Below are 22731 nucleotides of genomic sequence, written 5' to 3'. Positions count from 1 at the left end.
TTGTTAGCTGTCAAGTGCAAATCCAGTATACGAAAAATATTATCGTCAGGTAAGTGTGAGCTTATTTTCTTTGCTTTTATTTTAAAATAAAATAATTTCTCATTTGTTTGTTATGGTTAAATGTCTTAAATAGAATAAAATGAACCACTTTTGTAGTTTATAGAGTAAAATAAACATTTTAACTATGCTAAAAGTGAATTTTATATCTTAGCACAGATGCCTCCAAACTTGGCAACTTTTAAGACTTGTGGACTTCAACTCCCAGAATTCCTCAACCAGCATAGCTGGCTGAGGAATTCTGGGAGTTGAAGTCCACAAGTCTTAAAGTTGCCAGGTTTGGGGACCTCTGTCTTAGCACAAAATCAGAGTACAATAGACCTTGTTTCATACCCAGAATAATCCCAGTTAAAACTTTATCATTGCTTAAGAGATTTGTTTGTATACAAAGTTTATCAGTACCAATAGTACTTTATACCCCTGTGAGATTTTTTAGGTTAAATATGCAAGAATTTAAAAAGATCTATTGTTTTGAGAATTATGCCATTTAAATGGCTCAGTGTAAACATTTAATTAAAGTGAACATAATGTATATAAATTGTTAGCTGTAAAATCACAGAGAAGGTTAATAATTATTTGAAAACTAATTTGGGCAGTGAGTCTATTCATATCTTTCTGCTTGCAGTCTGTGCTGTATGCTTCAATTATATTGGCCCTTTCTCTGGACTTTAGAGCAAAGCACAAAGTTACTCTTTCCCCTCCCCCTCCCTTGACTTTTTTATTTGATTTCTTTACCACCCTAGTCCAAGGGATTCTAGGTACTATACATACAATTATAATTAAAACATTACAAATAATACTTCAGAGTAATACAAAATTCAATAAAATTGATACTCTGCAATGGCTCATTTGGAGTCTGGAGACAGTATTAAAAATCAAATTGATAGAAGCTTGTGGCTTTCAAGATACCAGCTTTCCATTTTTTATTATTTTAAATGAGGCAGAAAGCTGGAACATACTAAGGTAGGTAACCTTTGAGTTCAAATTGAGATCCTAGCCCTAAGCATTTTATCATTTTCATCTATGAAGATTATATACTGGTAGATACTAGAACGTGAGGCATCTTAAAATAGAAAACTGTCTTGGAAATGAGGGGTCCTTGCTACTCTCTGAGCTTGATTATTTTTAGCACAGATGATATCGGGTTTGGGAAATGAAAAATATACAAAAAAACAACCAATATTTATTTAGTATATTGACTCTAGGCCATGTAAAGCTTTAGAAGCAATTATAACATCTGGGAGCTGGATAGAAGTCTTTGAATATTTATTTGCTAAAAGTGATCACAGACGTAACTTTTTGTAACTATATATACAATGGCATGATTTTAGCACAGAATGTATATAGTTCTACAGTATTGTGTATGCAACATGATTAAATATTCCATAATTCTTTACTCCAGGGGTGTCAAACTCAAGGCCCACGGGCCAGAGTCGGCCCGCAGGGTGTTGAGATCTAGTCCACAGGGCCAGCCTGGAAAAAGCAAAGGACTGGCCTGGGGTGCCTCCACAGAGCACGGGGGGGCACGCATCCCCTTGTGCTGCGCCCCTTTTGCTGGCAGAAGGCTGCAGGAGGCCATTGCAGCTAAAAATGGTGCATGGGCTTCCCTGGCAGAGGGCTATCAAAACAAACTAAAAACAAAACGAGAAATGTTTCTCCTTTTGCATTTGAGCATGCAAGAAGTCACAGGAAAGGAGAAAGGAAAAGAGGAAGGGTAAAGAAAAAAAAAGGGAAAAAGATGGGAAGAGAGCAAGGAAAGAAAAATAAGAGGGTAAAAAAGAAAAGGGGGCGGGTGGGATGAAGGAAGGGAGGAAGGAGATCATAATGAGAGCGAGGGAAGGTCTCGGGATAGTCCTGCCTTAGCACTTGGTCACCACAGGTGTCCCCGACATGAGTAACACTGAGCTGGCCATGGCCACCATTGCCACGCCCCTTCAGCCTTCCAAGGCCAAACACAACCCTGATGCGGCCCTCAATGAAATTGAGTTAGACACTCTTACTTTACTTTATTATCTGAGTTAATAAAAGTTTTGTTAAAACGATGTATTTTAAAGAATTGCTCGTTTGAATCAGTTATGACCTCTTTTGGCAGGTTGATCCTACTAATTCTGGAAGAGTGTTGGCTTCTGATGCAGCTGTCTTTTTGAAAAAATCAGGACTAACAGATTTGATACTTGGGAAGGTATTGATATGTTCAGATAAGGAGATAATCATCTTTCTTGACTTTACAAAAATAAAAATACCGTTACTTGCAGAATCGTTTACATTTTACATATTTCATAGTTATTGTAATTCTTACTGGTATTATCTTATGCTGGCCTATGACTAAAATAAAGATTCAATTTGATCCCGCATCTACTGCTATTCTGTTAACAATTTTTTAGTGTTACATTCTGCATAGAAGTTATAGCTTTGTTTCTTTAATCATTTCTTTAATCAGTGAAATGTAATTTTAGGTAGGTAGGTAGATTAAGTTCCACTTATTAAAGATATATATATATATATAAAATAAATAAATAAATATAAATATAAATACATACATAGACACTTCGAATCTTATGCGGGAGAAAACCCGAACAACCAAAGATCCACATACAAATACCCGCGAGAACCTCAGAAAACACACACACACATATATATATATATATATATAATAAAATGGAATTAATCAGTGGAGCAATTGTGGGTGCTCCAAATGGTTGTCCAATCTTTTAAAGAAGAGATTGGGCAACCATTTGTCTGAAATGGTATAGGGCCATGATGGTGAACCTATGGCACGCATGCCACAGATGGCATGCAGAGCCTTTTGTTCCGGCACGTGAGCTGCAGGCAAACTTACCTCACTGCGCATGCACGCGCCTCACTGCTGATTTTTCAGCTGGTTTGAAGCCTTTTTCGGCCTCCCAGAGGCTTGAAATAAGCCTCTGCAGGGTTTGCAGGCCGAATAATAGGCCCGTTTCATCACTTCCTGTAATACCAAAAGTGACGAAACAGGCCTATTATTCGGCCTGCAAAGCCTGCAGAGGCTTTTTTCAAGCCTCTGGGAGCCCGAAAAGGGCTTCATGCTGGCTGAAAAACAGTTGTGAGGCGCAGTGCAGGTAAGGGGGCCGGGGGGATTGCATGTGCATGCGCAGGGGGTGGAGGCACGCACAAATTGCCTTCTGGGTGCTGGCACACGAATGCACAGTTTTTGGCACAGGACCCCAAAAAGGTTAGCCACCACTGGTATAGGGTTTCCTGCTTGAGTAGGAGGTTGGATTAGAAGATCTTCAAGGTCCTTCCCAACTCTGTTATTCTTGAAAGTAATTGTTTTAATTTTAAGTAGTTCAAGTGTTTCCAATATTGGGTATCCAGGAGTATTACTTGATTACATTATATGAAAGATTCTCCAAGATTGAGAGTAATCTAAAGATCTTTTTAAATACATAGAATATATTTATTATTGAAAGATATTCAAAAACTATAAAGCCTGATTCAGATTGAGCTCTAATAATTATAATACTGTAATCTCTGCTAGCTAGGATTAAACAATTTAGTTGTGTTAGTATTGAAACTATTGCCAAGAATAAATATAACATTTTAAAAATAAATTGATAAATTGAATAAAATAACTTTCTGGCATCACTTTACATGTTTCCTTTATGTAACTATATTTTAGGTTTGGGACCTTGCTGATACAAATGGCAAAGGTATCTTAAACAAACAGGTAAGATATATTTACTTCTGCATATAAAGACAGTTATGAAATAACAAAAAAGCATCTCTCCAATATTTTAAAGAGAATAGAATAGAATAGAATAGAATAGAATTGAATTCTTTATTGGCCAAGTGTGATTGGACACACAAGGAATTTGTCTTGGTGTGTATGCTCTCAGTGTACGTAAAAGAAAAGATACATTCGTCAAGAGTCAAGAATCATAAGGTACGACAATTAATAATAGTCATATGAAATCTGTAGTGAATTGCAGAGAATAATAAAGAATAAAGAAACCATTAGAGAGCATTTCACTGAGGCACCTGCCGTCGGTGCCATATATCTGATTATAGTGTGAACATCTGTCTTTGTTTTATTAACAAGGTAGGGGAGCATGTGTAGAAAATAGCCTGGAATTTTTTTAATCATTTTAGCAGCAGTGACTATAGGAGATACTGTTTATATATGGATGTATGTATTTATTAATTTAGCATATGGCATATTGTACATGAACTAGCAATATATATTAAAAAATCACTTAGATATTGCCTTCAGCTTAGAGCCAGTCACAATGTGATCTAAAGTTTGAGGTGGGACCCCCACAGTCACACTGTAGGGAGGATACTGTGCTCCATTTATACAGAGAGTGTCGGCAGATGCTGTCTGAGGTGTAAATCCTATTCAAGATGGTCCACTGCCAACATGTTAGTTCAAAGCTTGGCACCTTTTTTGTGGGTTTATATATATATATATATATCTGTGTCTGGGTGTTCAGTGGTCTGTTTGGCTTTCCATTGGGAGTCGACATTCAAGTTGTTGGGCAGATGTTGTTCAAGTGCCAGTGGGGACTTCCTGAATTTGAGTCTTCCCACTGTATCTGTACTTGCTTCTTCCCATTTCCACTTTTTGCTTATCTTGTTTCTGTCACTGTGTGCGTGTGTGTGCATGCATGTCCGTGCATGCATCCGTGCATGCTTCGAAGCACAGATGCGTTGTCTATGCTCTGCAGTGAGTCACATAATCAGGAGAGAGCAGGCACAGATTGGAGCAGTCAGCAAACTTCTGAGAAATTACTTAACTGCCTCTCTGGTAAGAATTCACTGGGGGTAGAGAGTCTGGAATATTTTGGCTTCTGCTTGGCCACTGTATTATATGAGCACTCTCCTTAATGGACCTTTGACCTGATTCAGCAGAATTCTTACAGGATAGAGGATAGAAGATAGACAATGATACAAATAAAACTTCTCATTAAATTTTATTAAGCCTGCACTCCTTGTTATGTTGAGCCTAATAGATGGGAACAAAATACATTGAGCATTGTGTATCATTAAAAACAAGCTAAATAAAATGTGCACTGTTTCTCATAGCATAGAAAAGTTTATAAACAGACAAGAAATCCTGTTAATTATATGAGCCCTCTGTGTGCCTCCCTCTTCCAATTTATACTTTAAAAACTGTTTAGTGTACAAATCACTACCAAAGTATTGTGAAAAACAAGTTTCAGGTCATATCAATGCACAATGCTGTGCAAAAAATAATAATTTGATGTTTGTAATTTGAATTAACCAAGCATTGTCTATAAAATTGTTTCATGTTACTTTCTTTTTCCTTTATAGGAATTTTTTGTGGCTTTACGTCTTGTAGCCTGTGCACAAAATGGATTGGATGTTTCGCTGAGTAGTCTTAACCTGCCTGTTCCTCCACCTAGATTTGTAAGACACTTAAAAAAATGAATTACGCTACAACAAAAAATTGTTCACTGACTTGCATAGCATACACTCTCAACAACAGCTTAAAAATTGTTGTGTAATTGTGTATGTCTGGATTGTGCCTTAATTGTTTAATGATGGAAGATTTTTTCCCCAAATGTTTATTTTAGTAAAAAAAGAAAATTAAAGTACAAAACTCCAAAAGATTAAAAACAAACAAAGAAAAACACATCAGTAAGACACTTAAAAATGCATTGGAAAAAAAGAAAAACTAACACCTATAAACATATTATCCCCCCTAGTTGAATATTGATTAATACATTACTACAATATTAATTTATCACCCCTTGCAAAATAGGCTCAAAATATTTTAAACTATTAAATCTATTTGCATATTAATAGCATGTCATCTATATACTATATTAATGACAAAACAGTTATCAGGGAGAACAGTAATTAATACTTTGATAAAACAAAGACAAGGTAAAACTTTCAAAAACCTCATCCCAAAAATTAATGATAATTCATCCTGGATCAACTATCCATGTTTCCTTTTTTATTCCATCTCTTATCAAACTGCTATGGCTGAAACTAGTGCTGCTCAGTCCAGGCGAATGACTATATACATTATTCCCTTAGTGTAAATATCTGCTACCCTCTCTCCCCTTTAATCACAGTTTTTTAATTTTTAATTTTTCTTTAATTTTTACTAATTGTTTTTATATCACTGTTGTATAGTTTTCTTTTTTACTTTGTGCTGTCCAGAGTCATGAGATGGCCAGTCATATACCAGTAAGAAAGAATGAATGAATGAATGAATGAATGAATATACGCAGAACATGAGCAGTCTCAAGATTGGAAAAGGATGACCAAAGTTGTTTGATCTGAAAGAGTGATTTAAACCCTGCATCAGTTGGGTTTGATTATTATATTTCACAGTTTTGAAATTTCAGCAGTTATCTAGTTCCTAAATCTAGGGTTGTATTTCAAGAAGTATAAAGATTTCTAATTATGCATGTCCCAAAATGTACACTTCGGACATTGCTTATGTGTATGACTGTTTTTCCATAGAATTCTTTTCTAGTTGCAAAACTGGCATTATTCAGTGAGTCTATGCAATTTCCCTTTTCTGTGAACTCTTGCATTAGTTGATTTCTAGGAACTTTATTTTTTCTAATGTCAGAAAAAAATGACTAGTTTTCTTATTAGAGGATTTTGCTCACATCAGTCTATCCTTAGAATGTGCTGAGTTATAACATAATTTCTGGTAGTTACCACTTATCCATCAATTTTCTCCACACTCTGTACCAGAACAATTCCAGGATCCTGTCTTCTGCAGAATATAATCATATTTCTGAATTTTCCAGTTCTTGTAGCAATTGAGAAACCACCATTATGTCAAATTACCAAAATTCATAACTGTAAGATAGTGTCTCATCTTTCTCACGCACATTAAATGAATAAGAAATACTGGTAGGATGGGTTTTTTTTCCTATGCTATAGCATGGTTAATGACAGATGGCATGCGTAGCTCTTTAATAATCTAAAACAATCCTAGCAGCCTATTAAGAAAGACCCAAACACATGCCAGGCATAATTTGGGATGATTGGCTTGCATTGTATATATACAGATCTATATATACAGTTTAGAAGAGAAAGATAATTCATTTAAATCTTTGAATTCTTTTCTTGTGACTGAATGAGGTGTTTAAATGTAAGTAGAAATAAATGGTGGCACTAAATGTGAAAAAACAGGTTTATGACAAGAAATTCAGATAACACAAATAGATATTTAAAACGAACTTTTTAATTTTATTTCCTATTAGAATGATTCCACAAGTCCATTATTATGTGGTGGAGCTCCACCTGACATCCCCTGGGCTGTTAAGGTAAATTAATTAATTGCGCTATGGCAAATGCTCTCAGTGAATATGCTTAATGGTATCAGATTCTTTCTAGAAAAGATTTTCCACTTTCCTTGTTTTACCCACTTTTCCAGAACAAAAGCCAGTTTGGTATAGTGTTTTAAGATGCTGGTCTAGAAATCGGAAGAGTGAGTTTTACTCCTGCGCTAGGCATGAAAGCCAGCTGGATGACTCTGGTCCAGTCAGTCTCTCTCAGCTCATCTTCCCCATAGGATTGCTTTTGTTGTGGCAAAAGTAGGAGGAAGAAAGAAAACCAGTTATGTTCATTGCCTTGAATTGCTTATAAAGTAATAAAGGTGGGATAAAAACCAAATAAATAAAAACAGTCTTACTCTGGCAAACAGGTTTCTTTTTTATGTTCGTGCCTTGCTGTGTTGGGATTTGGCAATTAAGCCATAAAGCCATAACCATTTCACATATATTGGATACCTGGAAACGTGAGGGGTATTTCTTAGTTCTTGAGCATATATGAAAGCATATGACAGATGTGAACTGCTATGTAACCCAATCTTAAATATACAGCTTTCTTGAGTAAAAACTAAGTTATGTAACCCCTTAGTTTCTGGCCTTGATTATTACTTCCGGGCCACTATTCCATTGCCACAATAATTTGCTTTCTTTTTTCCTATATTCATAGACACCCTCCATAAATTCCTGCACTACCTTTCTTCCTGTTTATTTCCAACGTAGAGTCCTTATAATTATTGTCCAAGTACTTTAATGGCCCTGTCATTATGGATATCTGCATTCATGGCTCAGTATCTTAGTACATTACATACAATACAATACATTGACATTTTCTTCTCCCAATTTTGTACAGGTAGTCCTTGACTTAGAACAGTTTCTTTTAGTAACTGTTTGGCACTGAATGGCACTGAAAACAGTGACATAATTGTTTTTCACACTTATGACCATAAAAATTACCTCTAGGCCCCAAAGTATGTCATTTCTCTTTAAATACAAACTTGAGGCCTCTTGTCTTTTCTGTGACACAATCTCCTGATAGCAGAATTGCAGTGGATTTTTTTGCATATACAACATCCTTTCTTTTTTCTTTTTTTCTTCTGTCAAATGTGACTGAATCTCCTAAAATCAGTATTTATTTCAATGTATTTGCAAAGCATAATGCTTCTTAATAATTCTGACATGAAACTTGGATGTTAAAAGCCACAAAAGAGGGAACCAAAACAGGGATTCAGAAAAACAAGGGAATCTCTGGTATATTCCGGAAGACTGGAGTGTTTAGCTCTTTGAACATGCCTAGTAGTGATGGTGTGTTGACTGATGGGTGGAAAAGAGAAAACTGAAAGCTAAGAGGTAGGAAATGGAATAATTTATTGGAAATGTCACCCCTGCTTTTAGGAGATGGAAGTATGTTATAGCATCACATTATAGATTCTACTTCTTCCCAAACCTGGCGTCAAATCTGCAATCCTACTACGCTGGAAATAATTAGGAGGGAGGCAATGATTTCTGTGTATTTTACACATTCTTTAGAAATGCACTAATGTATTCATTTATAATTTTAAAAAATTCAAAATAGCTTATTGAGACCATTCCCGCCTTTCAGATGTGGAATGTTGACCACTGGGGGAAAGAGAAGAACGTCTGACCTATAATCCCAGGTTGAGATTATAATTGGATAGACTTAATTTATGCTGTAGTTTCAGGAAAAAAGAAAAAAACACATTTGCATTGTGGCTGCTTAATCAGGTTTTTTTTAGTCTGTAAGCCCAATAAGTGAATATTTTAGGGGAAAATATTTATGTTTTACCTATAGTTTGCTTTAGAAACAATGAAATCTCATAAACAAATAAGGTTTAAAGTATTTGGAATATTTTATGTTCACATTTATATTGTTTCAGAGTAACTCATACCAAAGTTCAAGCAAAATCTCTTAAGAACAGGTCATTTTCATTTACTCTAATTCTCTTGAAACTTTGTTTGTCAGACTTAGATTTCCTAAGAAGGGTGACCGTACTTTTTTTATGAAATGTTCTTTCCGAATGTTTGCATATGCTAACATTGTAAATTAAGGATAGCTTCTTAATGTCTTTATAACCAGATAGAAGACAAGGCCAAGTATGATGCCATCTTTGACAGCCTGAATCCAGTGAATGGATTATTGTCCGGTGATAAAGTGAAACCTGTTCTCTTAAACTCTAAGCTACCAGTTGATGTCTTGGGAAGGGTAAGAACAACAAATAATTTTGCAAACTGTAATATTTCTCTATTGAATTCTGTAGTTAGGATTGAATAATTGTAAAATCATCCTCTCTCTTACACCTATCACACTCTCATTATTCACAGCCACCTAAGGAGAGTCATTAAAAGGGGATAGCAATAGTACTTAGATTGATATAACACTTCACAGTGCTTTGCAGCCCTCTCTAAACAGTTTACAGTATTAACATTTTGCCCCCAAAAATCTGGGTCCTTATTTTACAGGCTTCGGAAGGATGGAAGGCTCGCAACCTTGAGCTGGCAGTCAGCAGAAGTAGCCTGCAGTACTGCATTCTAACTACTGCGCCACCACAGCTTGGGTTAGAACAGGGGTGTCAAACTTGATTTCATTGAGGGCTGCATCAGGGTTGTGTTTGATGGTGGAGGGGGTGTGTGGCCAGATGGCATGGTCAGCTTGACACCATTTGTGTTGGTGCCTATGGCAGCCGGAGCACTGTGTCAGCAAAAACAGGCTCCCAAGCTGTTTCTGGCTGCTGTGGCCTCCTACAATCCTCTGCCAGCGAAAAACGGAGCTCGGGAGGGGTTGCACATGACCTTCCCAAGCTCTATTTTTGCTGGCAGAGGCACTATGGCCGGTCCATCACTACTTCCAGGGTGCCCCCCCCCCCGGCCAGAACTAAGCACCCCACGGGTCAGATTAGGCCCACAGGCCTTGAGTTTGACACCCCTTGGTTAGAAAAATTAGCATCATACTAGCAATTGGGCTCAAGATTGCAGTTTTCTAGTGATCTTGGACAGAGTATGATCCCTTGCTTAACAACCACAGTTAGGACCAGCAGCTTGATCATTAAGGAAGACTTAACATGATGTTGATGGACTTATGACCTCACTTCCTCCACAGTTATTAAATGACTCACCCATGGTTCTTAAGCAAGACATCACGTGACCACAACTTGTGATTTTACTGCTGGTTTCTCCATTGACTGTCTGAAACTGGCTGTGAAGCATGTAAATGGTGATCACATGGCAGTCAGCTGCTGTGACAGTTATGAATGCCTGCAAATTGCATAGTAATGAAATCTTGATCACATGACTAATGGAACAGTTGTAAGTGTGAAGACCATTCATACAATTACTTTTTCAGTGCCATTGTAACATCAAACAATTGCTGGGTAGTGGTTAAATGAGTGTAGCTGAGTATAAAGAGAAAGTTATTGACAGTTGTTGATTCCTTGCTTTCCCTTTCAGTAGCTGATCTCTAAATCATTTAAGAATTGTTAAGGGCACACATTAACAGGAGAGTCAGTTTAGGGCAGTAGTTAAGGCATCAGACTAGAAACCAGGAGGCCATGAGTTCCTTAGCCATAAAACCTGTTGTGTGTCTTTTGGCCTTCAGTCTCACACAGCCCTAGGAAGGAGAAATTGGCAACTACATCTTTAAAAAACTTGCCAAAAACAACTGCAGGGACTTGTCCAGATAGATGCCAGGAGTCAAGATGGACTCAAAGGATTCCTCCCCCAAATGCATTCTTTAGGAAATAACTTTTTTGTGTGTCTTAAAGTTATATATTTCTCCCCCAAACATAAAATGAAATTTTCTATTGATGTATCTAATAAAGATTTTGTTGATATGCTGTATAGTCTTAATCCCAAAGGTTTCATTTTCATGTATATCTATATATATAAAATTGAAATACCACTCACGCATCATCACAAAATCTCCAGAACTGTAAAGCCTACAAACTTGAAATTTGGCACATATGTTCCTCTTGGCTTCTAGGTGCTCACTAAGAAAGGATTTTTCGAAATGACCATCAGAGCATTAGTATTTCATATATTATTAACACGCTCTGATGCTAAGGAGTTCTCCTCCTCCTCCCCACCTGAAAAAAAATCTGTTCCAAATGCAAAACACAAGCAGAGAAGGGGAGTTTCAGTTTTAGTTTCACAATACCAAGCAGCTTTAGTACAGAAGAGTTGAGCTAAGCCACACCCAGGCTCTTTGCTGTCTCCTTGCTCTTACAGCAAATACTCTTTCAGTTCCCAAACAGCTCTCAACTCTCTCACACACTGACAGGATGCTAGCCAGATGAATACCGATGGATGCTGGTAGGCAGAGGCAGAATTATTTTCCCCTTATTTTCCTCCCCAAAAACTAAGCCCGGACACATATTTTTGTAGCGAAGCATAGGTATCGAGCTAGTATTGTACATACATTGCAAGTAAGAATATGGGTGTTGGCTCTCCAGATACAGAATTATAATGTGAACCACTGTGCTGCTGGTCAGGTGAAGTACATTTCAGCAACATGGAGATTCAAATGTGATTTTTTAAAAAAAATAAAACATTCCTTTCTCAATAAGAATGACCTTTTTTAGTACTTTGTTGTACATAAATGGCATGAAAATTGCTCATCTGTATTAAAATGAAAATGAGTTTCTGTAAATTGCCTTCAGGAATAGGAGAATAGCACATAGGAAAATAAATTTTCTACCTTGTATTTTCTTCTAAAATATTTTGTAGGGAGAAAAAAAAGAGGGTGTTTTGATGGGTGGAAACATTTCTTCCCCTCCTAATTTTCACCTCTTCCTGATTTCAGCTTTAATTGGATGTTGTGATATGGGAAAAAATTCATGGAACAATATTAAATGTATGGTTTTGTCTTGAAATGAGTAATTTATCTCTAATAATAGATGGTGGAAAGGCCACTAGAGCATCAGTTTGAATTTTTGTTAATGACATTAAATAAAACAATAAACATAGGATAAAGTTCTGTATTTGTCCTTAAAGCTTAATTTTAACCTTTAACCTCCTAAAAGCTACCTAATTACTGGTGATGAGAATGTGTCACGTTGATGTATGTATGATCTTTTAAAAATGTAAAGAAAGCAAATATTATTTGGTAATTGACAGTAATTTGAAAATGTAAAATATTATCTTGACATAGGCTTTTTGTTTGTTAGGTTTGGGAGTTAAGCGATATTGATCATGATGGAATGTTGGATCGGGATGAATTTGCTGTTGTAAGTATGAATTTATACATTACAAATTTTCAAAACAGTGTTTAAAATAGATAAAGAAGGCATAACATGGTATTTCTTGTTGCATATAGTTTTTGAGGAAGAGCTATTAAGGGATTTTAAAAATGTAAGTTCCAACAGTGATGGTTCTTTTAAAAATGAAAATTGTATCTTTTATCTAATATGATATTGTTTTCCCATCACATAAAGTGTTTTAAACATTTTGTTCAGTTGGTTTCTACTTTATTTTCAGAGTTATTTGAAGGCTTATTGACACATTGGTCAAAATCTTTTCCCAGAAGGGGCAGATTTACTGTTTAAGGCACATTCTTCAATATTCATTTTATCTACAAAGCCAGTTTCCTTGTTAACAACATATAATGTTCTAAGCTACAGAAGGATATAAATGTAAAATTACAGATATATTGCATATTTAGCCTATATACAATGCTACATATTTTGCTATACCGGATAAGACTTTAAGTTGAGTTCTATGTAATTGTTTCCAAGGCTCCTTGTGTGTGCGGGGGGTGGATGGGGGTATTTCAGGGTTTTCTGCTCTCACATGTTCTGTTTAACATCTATGTGAGGCTGCTGATAGTCTATTGGTTTGGGATCTTCAATATGTGGGAATGTACTCAAATAAACATTCTCAACCCCAAGCTGACCTCCCCTGCTCAGAGAATGAGTGACAGCTGTAGTTAAGAAGACTCTTGCATGACTATATGGTCAAACCATTTATACCCTTATCTGGACTATAAGGCATGTCAGACAGTCACTCATGCTTTATTCACCTCATACTTAAAGACAAGCCTAAGGCATTTTATATGATGTTGCCCTTGAAAACCGCTTGGAAGTTACAACTGATCCAGAATGTGGCAGCATGGATAATTATGGGCATGGCTCACCTTGCTCATACAATACTTTTGCTTCATGGGCTGCACTGGTTATCATCAGGGTACAATTCAAGGTGCCAATTAAAATTAAAATTTGACTCTTCCCCCAGCTTTGGGTTGGAATGAATGGCAGGTCCCTGTGTATTTTAGGATTGGTTTTTTTATATGCTCCCCACGTAGCCTTATAAATTGAAATAAAAATAAAAGTCTTATCTTCCTTGCTTTTTAGATTTTCTATAATTTTAAATATGGTAAATGAGCAGAAGAGTAGCTGAGACAAAAGGAAGTAAAAACATTAAGAGCTTTATTTAGCTCAATTACTACATTAACTATGAGGTTGCATAACAACAAACTAATGTTCAGTCCATGTCTTTGACCACCTTAAAAATGTCTATTCAGGCCATGTTCTTGGTATACTGTGCTCTTGAGAAGGAACCTGTGCCAATGTCCTTGCCTCCAGCGTTGGTGCCACCATCTAAAAGAAAAGGTATCAGCATTCCAGGTGTCGGGCAGTCAGTGCTACCTTCAACACCCAACAAAGAATGTAGTCAGTCCATGTTACCTGTCAGCATATTACCATCCACATCATCAGTAGCACAGGTACCTTTGACAAAGAGTAGTGTTTTGATCTGTTGAGTTCACAAAGTGTAATTGAAATGTAAAATTTAGTTATTGTTTTACTTTGTAGTGGGTTGTATCACCTACAGACATGATAACATATCATGAAATCTTCCTGCAAACAGACAAGGACATGGATGGCTTTGTCTCTGGTGTGGAAGCTAGAGAATTATTCTTGAAAACTGGCTTGCCTTCAGCTCTACTTGCACACATCTGGTAAGAGTTTTCCCTGCTTGAAAAGAATAAAACAATTAAATTTCTTTAAAATTGATGAAAAATAGTTATTCTAAATTTAGAATTTATCATTGTTTTTCTACATGCTTGCATTCAGTTGTTATTATATTTTGAAGAATTCAAATAACTAATTTTGATGCTTTTTCTAAAGTGCATCCTAAATTATGATATAAGGTACGTATTTTTGTCACTCTTTGTGCTATTATGAAGAGTTTGGCACTTTACATTCTAAACAGAGAACATTTTTTTAAAAATTGTAAAGATGAAAGACCATATAGAGAATGAACGTATAGCCAAGTTGCATAAAATGCAATATGTTTCCTGATTCAAAATGTACACTATAAATACTTAGCTTAGTTGTATTGGGTTGCTCTATCTTTTCTTTTTCCTTTGAATTTCAAACATTCCCAAACCACAGTCATTCTAAAATGTAATGGCATTTATTAATTAGAGGCTTATTGTGATGTGTGAACTCAGCTATGATGAATAAATGGAATGCAACATGTATGGCTAGATTTCAAAAGTAAAGAGCTTTAAAATAGTAATTTTTAATCTAGACAGCATGTACATGGTGTGAGAAATTTCATTAGTCATTTCCTTTCTCTAATTGATTTTACAGGGCTCTTTGTGACACAAAGGATTGTGGGAAGCTTTCTGAGGAACAATTTGCTTTGGCCTTCCATTTAATTAATCAGAAGCTAACAAAGGGCATTGATCCTCCTCAGGTGCTAACGACAGATATGATTCCTCCATCAGAGAGAACCGCTTCACAAAATGTGAGATATGTGACATTTCATAAAATGTGTAAAGAATTGAGAGTCTGATTGGGAGTTGTGCTATGTGCTTGAACTTGGTATCTCAAATAATAGTAGATATAGAAATCAATTAACAGGAACACACAAACTGCTCATATTGATAAACCTTCCTTCATCTCACTAGCCAACCAAGCAGATACAAGTTGTTTATTTAAAATAAAATGAAAACTTGGACACATTATTAGAAAATGGATATTTTTTGACTTTTGCAGACTTAAAATTGCTTTATTGAGTGCTGTTTATATCTTCCTGTTCATATTTTAGAGCTGATAACAATTCAGTTCAAAGACCAGGTAGATTAAGTGCTAATAAATTACTAGAGTCAATTCCATATGAAGCAAAACATTCATGCAAACTTGTCCTCAACATTGCAGTTAATGGAAAATACAAATAAGATATTACTTCTGCTACATATTATGTGAGACACATTGAATCATAAATTTTTGGTCTCCTTTATGAAATATTCTTATTCGAGAAGTTCTATGATTCCTAAGATGTTTATTTTAACAAGGACATACTGAAATAATTTCAGTATAAGCAGGATAATTTTATATGTTGTGTATTTTTTTGGCATTGTTCCATTTAAAATAATATATACCCAATAAAAAACAAAATATTAACATTCTTCTGGTTTGATAATTGAGCTTCTTCTTGGTTGTGCTAAGTCATATTACCCCAATAGATTGAACACCTTGTGAGAAATTACACTCAAAAATTCTTCATTTTGTTTGACTTTTACAATACCAGATTTATTTTTGCTTTATTTTGAAAAAAAATTGCTTTTATTTCTTGCTTTACTAATCTTTTTATATGTTTGCTTTCCTCCTATGTCTTTCCTAGTTTGGACTATATTTTCCATTCTGCACCATTCTGCTTTGCATCTTTATTATACTGTCAGTTTCTTAAATCTGCCATCGCAAGGTTAGAGATTCTTCACTTTTCCAATATTGATTGTTTAGTAATGAGCATCTTTTTCATATCACACATTTTCTTTTCAAACAGCAGAATGTCACTTAAATTTCTGAAAGAGCTGTGCTATTCTCACATCACTGTTCTCACTTCAGGATGCTGCATGTGTTTCCAAATCGACAGAATAACGTGCTGTGCACTTGATCTTGATGCCTGCTGACAATAACAACATATTTTATAAATATTTATATTTCTTTCACAGTTGTTTGGGCTTAAATACATGCCCTGAATTTAAGATATATACCTCAGTTGAATATTTACTTTTCATTATCAAACAATAAATGAATTGTGAAGTGTTAATGCAGATGAGTAATAATAGCATGTATATATGAATACACTAAACCTTTAGCTATAATGAGGCTGTAATTGTACTGTTGATAATTGCAGAAAGGTTTAAACCTGAAATATAAAAAATAAAAATGAATAACCATGTACCTTTAAAAAGGTGATTCTACAAGCAGAAGTCTTTCTGTATTGAGAATTAGGCTTTGTCCCTTTGCTTCACTAATTCTTAAAGGGAGATAAATATCACATATCCTTGTGTCATTGGTGTAATGAACTATGTGTTTTAACTAATGCAACTGTGGTTTACTGTTGCAAGTTCAGAAATATGGGCCTCACAAAATTCTCAACTGAGAAAAAACAATTATCAAGGAGAACTCATTGCCAATAAATGAATCAATATAGATGCTATGGAACACTGTTGAAACATACACATTTATATCTACCAGTATGTAGCAGAATAGACTAGTCCAGACCTGGGTATTTTATGACACACACACACCCCCAGCCACATCCAGCCCTTTGGCTGTCTCTGTCCGGCCCGCATGAAATTAGATGGAAATTAGAAATTAGAAATCAAATGCTTCATAAGTATGCCGCAGAAGAAGTTAAGTCAAATCTGACTCTCCACATCACTGTGTGGTCTTCAGTCAGCCGGCCAGTTGCAGGAGGGCGAGAAGAGAAAGTACTTTTCTGACCAATTCAGCATGCACTCCTCTGGATAAGCCTTAGGAGGCAGTGGTAATCATTGTGTGAAGGGACCTAGGCTTGGCCACCCATTGCCACCTTGGTCAAAGCACATCTTACAGGCACAGCTGAGAACTATTGGTTCTGCCTTCCACAACAGTCCTTGGGAAAATTAATTGCCCACCCCTGGACTAGTTTAGACTAGTCTGTTTGATTCCTATGTTATATAATTTTATCATCTCAAAACTGATTAAATGAAAGGAAACTCAACTTACCCTTTGAAGCTGATTTTCTGTTTGGAGCTTACTAAAAAGTAAGCTTTACATTTAGAGCTTTTTTAAAATTAGGCTGTACAATTTTTTAAATTAGAAGCCAATTAAATTTTTTTTCCCATCAAGACAATTACAGTATTTATTCTGGAAGCAAGTAGAATCAAACCATATTTTCTTATTTATTTTTCAGAATTTACTACGGCAAAATTCTGTAGCAGATTTTTCTGCAATCAAAGAGTTAGATTCGTTAAGCAATGAAATAATTGACCTTCAAAAGTAAGTCAAAGAAATTTAAAATTAGTGATTTTTGTTTGTTTTATTATTTAGCTTTATAAGAACTGCTCCAGGGAGCATATGTTGGGGAAAAGCCATTTTTTTTAAAGACTGTCTGAAAATGTGTAATTTTGATGCAGTCCAAAATTCTGGGCAAAGTGGGTTATTTCAAAGAGGTGGCACCATGCAGAGAGGACATGAAATATGCCTGCTCTGTCAGATCCTCCAGGATAGACAAAAGGAGATGTGATCCCTCAGATAGCCAGGCCCTATGCCATGAACGCCTTTATAGGTGATAACTGGTATCTTTAATTGCAACCAGAAACCTATTGGTAACCAGTGCAGCTCATGCAACAGAGGTGTTACATGTATGAATTGAATTTTGCCCATAACTGTTCACATGATGGCATTTTGGACCATCTTCACCTTCCAAATGATCTTCAAGGAGAGTCTCAAATAGAGTACATTGCAATAGTCACACCTGAAGTAACCAAGATATGTGTGACTGTAAGAGAATTCCAGTCTCTGAAATGGCTCATTTGGCACACCAGATGAATCTGCAAAGGTCCTCTTGACATAGTTGCCATGAGTTTCAGCTTGTTCTTCCCTGTCCAAACTCAAACAGTCTTCAGGCACTGAGTTACTTGATTGACTAAGGCTCAAAACATACAGCTGAGTATTACTTACTATTGGTACCTGACCCATTGTCAGCAGATGATCTTACTAGACACTTTCATGCAGATGTTAAATGTTTATCTTACTACGGTATCTGATTCTGAAATGTACAACAGAAGCTTTTGTACAGCAACTGTGTTGATTCATTAGCTTTGTTTAAATTCCTGAACTCTGTCTTTTTAAAAAGTATTTGGATTATCTGGAACAATTTGTACTTCTTGGCACCATATTCAAATTAAGCATTTCTTCTGTGGATTATTTGATCCAAATGCTCTTGCTACTTGAACTTCCAATTCCATTAGACTTTTCTGCAGGGATTAACTGCAGCTTTTGGCTCCTAAACCAGTAATCCTGCTTTGAAGGATGTTGATAAAATTGATACTACTTATTTATGTGTCCTTTGAAATAATGAATGGGAATATCTTGTCCAGATAAACAAATGGAACATTGCAGTAAACAAAATGAAATTAGTTTCTGCAACTTTAGAATGAGGTTTAGGTAACAACAACAACAACGAAATGCTTTGTGTGTATTTGAAGCCTCAGATTGTTCAAAAAAAAATTAGTTAAAATTACCCTGTTCTTAAAGTTATACAGTGCATTATTCAGACCCCATTCACTTGTTGGTGCTGCAACCTGATTCTAGAGTTGTTGAAATTCATTTTTGTTAATCTATACCCAATACCCCCATAAAGTGAAAACAAACTTTTAGAAATGTTTTTAATAAATTTACAGACATTTTCATTTTGTCATTATGGGGTGCTGAGGTTTTTTTTTTAATAAAGAAAAAACCTGAAATGTTACATTGGCATAAGTATCTAGACCCTTCATTTAGTGCTTTGATGAAGCACTTTTAGCAGCAATTATAGCCTCAAGTCTTTTTGGGTATGACGTGACAAGCTTTGCACACTTGGATTGGGGGATTTTCTGTCATTTTTCCTTGTACATCCTCTCAAACTCAGTCAGGTTGTATGGTGACTGTCAATAGATAGCCATTTTCAGGTTCTTCCAGAGATGATCAATAGAGTTCAAGTCAGGGCTCTGGCTGGGCCGCTCTAGGACATTCACAGGATTGTCCCTAAGCCACTCCTATGTCTTGGCTGTCTGCTTAGGATAATTGTCATGTTGGAAAGTGAAGCTTCTGCCCAGTCTAAGATCCTGAATTCTATGAAACAGGTTTTCATTGAGGATATCCCTGTACTTTGTTAATTCAGCTTTCTCTCAGCCTTGACCAGTCTCCCAGTTCCTGTAAAACACTTCCACAGCATGATGCTGCCACTAACATGCTTCACTGTTGGGATAATATTGGGCAGTTGATGGGCAGTGCCCTGTTTCCTCCAGACTTCCTCCAGACTTAGAATTGAGACCAAACAGTTCAATCTTGGTTTCATCAGCTCAGAAAATCTTGTTCCTCACAGTCAGAGTCCTTCAGTTACAAACTCCAGTCGGGTTTTCATGCGTTTTATACTGAGGGGAGGCTTCCATCTTGCCATGCTGTCATAAAGCCCAGATTGATGGAGGGCTGCATTGATGGTTGTCCTTCTGGAACTCTGTCCCATCTCCACACGTGATCTCTGGAGCTTAGTCAGATTGAGCATCAGGTTCTTGGTCAGATCTCTTACTAAGGCCCTTCTCCCCCAATCGCTAAGTTTGACTCGGTGACCAGCTCTTGGAAGAGTCCTGGTTGTGGCAAACCTCTTCCATTTGAGAATTATAGAGACCACTGTGCTCTTAGGAACCTTCAGTGCAGCAGACATTTTATTGTAGCCTTCCCCAGATCTGTGCCTTGCAATAATCCTATCTCTGACCTATGCAGGCAGTTTCTTTGACCTCATGGTTTTTGCTCTGCTATAGTATGCATTGTCAACTGTGCGGCCTCCTATAGAGAGCTGTGTTCCTTTTCAAATCACGTCCAATCAATTTAATTTACCACCGGTGGACTCCAGTCAAGGTGTAGGAACATGTCAGCAATGATCATGAGAAATGGGAGGCACCTGAGCTAAATTTCAAGTAGTGTTGCAAAGAGCCTGAAAACTTATGCCAATGTGATATTTCAGTTTTTTTCCCTTTTTAATAAATTTACAGACTTTTCTAAAAGTCTGTTTTCACTTTGTCATTATGGGGTACTGAGGGTAGATTAATGAGTAAAAAATGAATTTCAACAACTGTAGCAAGCTGCAGCATAACAAAATTGACCAAAGTGAAGAGGATCTGAATTCTGTGAATGTACTATATTTTAGGAATTAGAGGATTAATCCATACAATCTGATTGGGGCTTGCTGTTGCATTTTGGGCTGGCAGCATTTGCTTACATAACTCTGGATTATTTATATATTAAAACAATGCATGTTCTTAGCTGTGTCCCCCATATTTGGAATCTATTCAACAATGTTAATTTTTCTAGCATGAGTTGGCTAAATGAATTATTATAGAACATCAGAAAAGTCTGTCTGATTTGCAACACTGGACTGTTGACTGGTTTGTGTGTGTGTGTGTGTGTGTGTGTGTGTGTGTGTGTGTTACTTGAATATTTCTCGGTTTTCAGAAAATGGTAAGGATGAGGATTTGAACAATTGAAAAAAGAGTTTACTCTGCTGGATTTTAAAGGTCCATTAAAACTATTTTTTTCAGCAGGCCTTAGGGGCAAAACTACAATGGAAGGTTTCCTTATATAATTTAGCATTTTGTTAAAAATGGATTTATTTTGTCACTTAAGTGATCATTTGCCTCTAATATATTCCTGTGTCATTGGTGCCCTATATAGAAGCCTGCTTGCTTCTATTTAGCTAAGCAACTGAGATGACCTTCATGCCTTGGGTGATCTTGGTGAGAGTATACACTCTTAGTGTGTACTCCCAGCATTAATTTGCTCATCCCTTCAGTGAATACACTATCACCACGATGAGACAGCAAGGCACACTTTGGAGAGGATTCCCTGTAGTACTAAATCAAGATGTATTTTTACCGTGACTCATTGGTTTTGTAGTGTTTTATAACCACTTCTTCTGATACATTAATGTTTTCCCAAATACTTCAGGGGCAGTAATTTGTTTTTTTTTAAAGTATGGATTTTTTTAATGATGTGTTTGATTCTGTGTGCATTATTTTCTATTGGGGAAGTCAGTGGAGGAGAGATAGATTGCGGGAAGCTATTATTTCACCCATTTAATTGACTTTTTGTTTCAGGTACATATACTTGTGAAATTTGTATGAAGAAATTCATGCAGCTTTTTAGGCGACATCTTAGGACACATTTCCTTTCTTCGGGCACTAGGGTATTACTTGAACTGCATTACTTGGTTGACTAGGGGAAAGAGTGATTGGCCCAATGTCATCTGTTTGGCTTCTGTGCCTAAGGCAGGATTAGAACTCTGGTTTTCTTACTCCTAGTTCATTGCCAACCACTAAGCCAAACTGGCATTATTATTGTACATTAACTCTGATTTTAAACTGATACATCAATCCCAATAAATTTGGTTAGCAGTTTATTAATATAATGATTAAAACGTAAATGATTAAAAGGTAAGTTAAAACCAGCCTTTCAAGTTGCTGCATTCACTGTGGTATGTCAGTAACAAAGCAGGCATAATTATGCTTATTGCCTTCAAAAACCCAACTTAAAATTAAAATATTTTTTGAAGTACTACTTTCCTTGGTTGTTAATAGTAAGTTGGCATCTTTTACATTGAAGCAGGTTTGTTTATGTGTGATTGTGTTCGGTATTCATTTATTAACCTTTCTTTAACCAAAACAAAAAAAAATGTTGATTTTGCAGATTGAATGACACAATGACAGCATTATTATAGTGGAATTCAATAATAATATGGATTTGTATATCATTTCCTGCTGTTTCACTATCTAGATGTAGGCTAAGTTCACATATTTTTCAGAACCACAATATGGCTTGATAGTTTTGGCTTATAGTGATGTACGCCACCAAATACATATTGTGGCTTAGTGTTATAGGTAACTGCAACTCCTGATATAGAAGAGTTTGGCTTTAACAGTATAGCTTTTAATATAATTTTTCAGCAACATGGAAAACAATGGTAGCAGGTGTAGGACAAGACATGCGGAGTGTGTGATCAGGGGATTCATTAGGTAACACTAGAAATAGTGTGTGTGTATGAGAAATATAATGCCTAAATGGATGTATGAATAATCTAGCTAAATCCAAAGATACTCTTTGTTTGAGAGACATCTTTAGCTCTTGGAAAAGGATACATTCAGCTAAAGCAAGAACATGTTCTCCTTTTTGATTTACTGTTAACGAACCGAAAAAAGCCACTCTGGAATTAATGTAGTATAGCTTTATGAAACACTTATAAATGAATGTACAAAGAGGATTGTGAAATTAAACTGTTACATTTCTGGTTTTTCCCGTTCATTCCATGACTGAAAACCTGATGAAAGCTGCAGTAT

General features: G+C 36.0%; 1 protein-coding gene across 2 annotated transcripts in view; it reads left to right on the top strand.

Annotated features, from left to right (window-relative positions):
- EPS15 (epidermal growth factor receptor pathway substrate 15) overlaps positions 1 to 22731 on the top strand; it is a 54928-nt gene that overhangs the window by 13869 nt on the left and 18328 nt on the right. For both annotated transcript variants that reach the window (XM_087929904.1, XM_026707063.2), the window contains 11 exons: positions 8 to 49; positions 2150 to 2239; positions 3716 to 3763; positions 5368 to 5463; positions 7287 to 7349; positions 9451 to 9576; positions 12533 to 12592; positions 13885 to 14085; positions 14174 to 14319; positions 14957 to 15113; positions 17553 to 17638. In XM_087929904.1, the coding sequence (XP_087786030.1) occupies positions 8 to 49; positions 2150 to 2239; positions 3716 to 3763; positions 5368 to 5463; positions 7287 to 7349; positions 9451 to 9576; positions 12533 to 12592; positions 13885 to 14085; positions 14174 to 14319; positions 14957 to 15113; positions 17553 to 17638 (1115 nt within the window). The remainder of the gene's footprint in view (positions 1 to 7; positions 50 to 2149; positions 2240 to 3715; positions 3764 to 5367; positions 5464 to 7286; positions 7350 to 9450; positions 9577 to 12532; positions 12593 to 13884; positions 14086 to 14173; positions 14320 to 14956; positions 15114 to 17552; positions 17639 to 22731) is intronic.

Source organism: Pseudonaja textilis, chromosome 3, assembly GCF_049901715.1.
Source record: "Pseudonaja textilis isolate UNSWEBS1 chromosome 3, rPseTex1.2, whole genome shotgun sequence".
NCBI lineage: Eukaryota > Metazoa > Chordata > Lepidosauria > Squamata > Elapidae > Pseudonaja > Pseudonaja textilis.
Note: the sequence above shows the minus strand (reverse complement) of the source record. Positions and strands in the feature narration are given on the sequence as shown.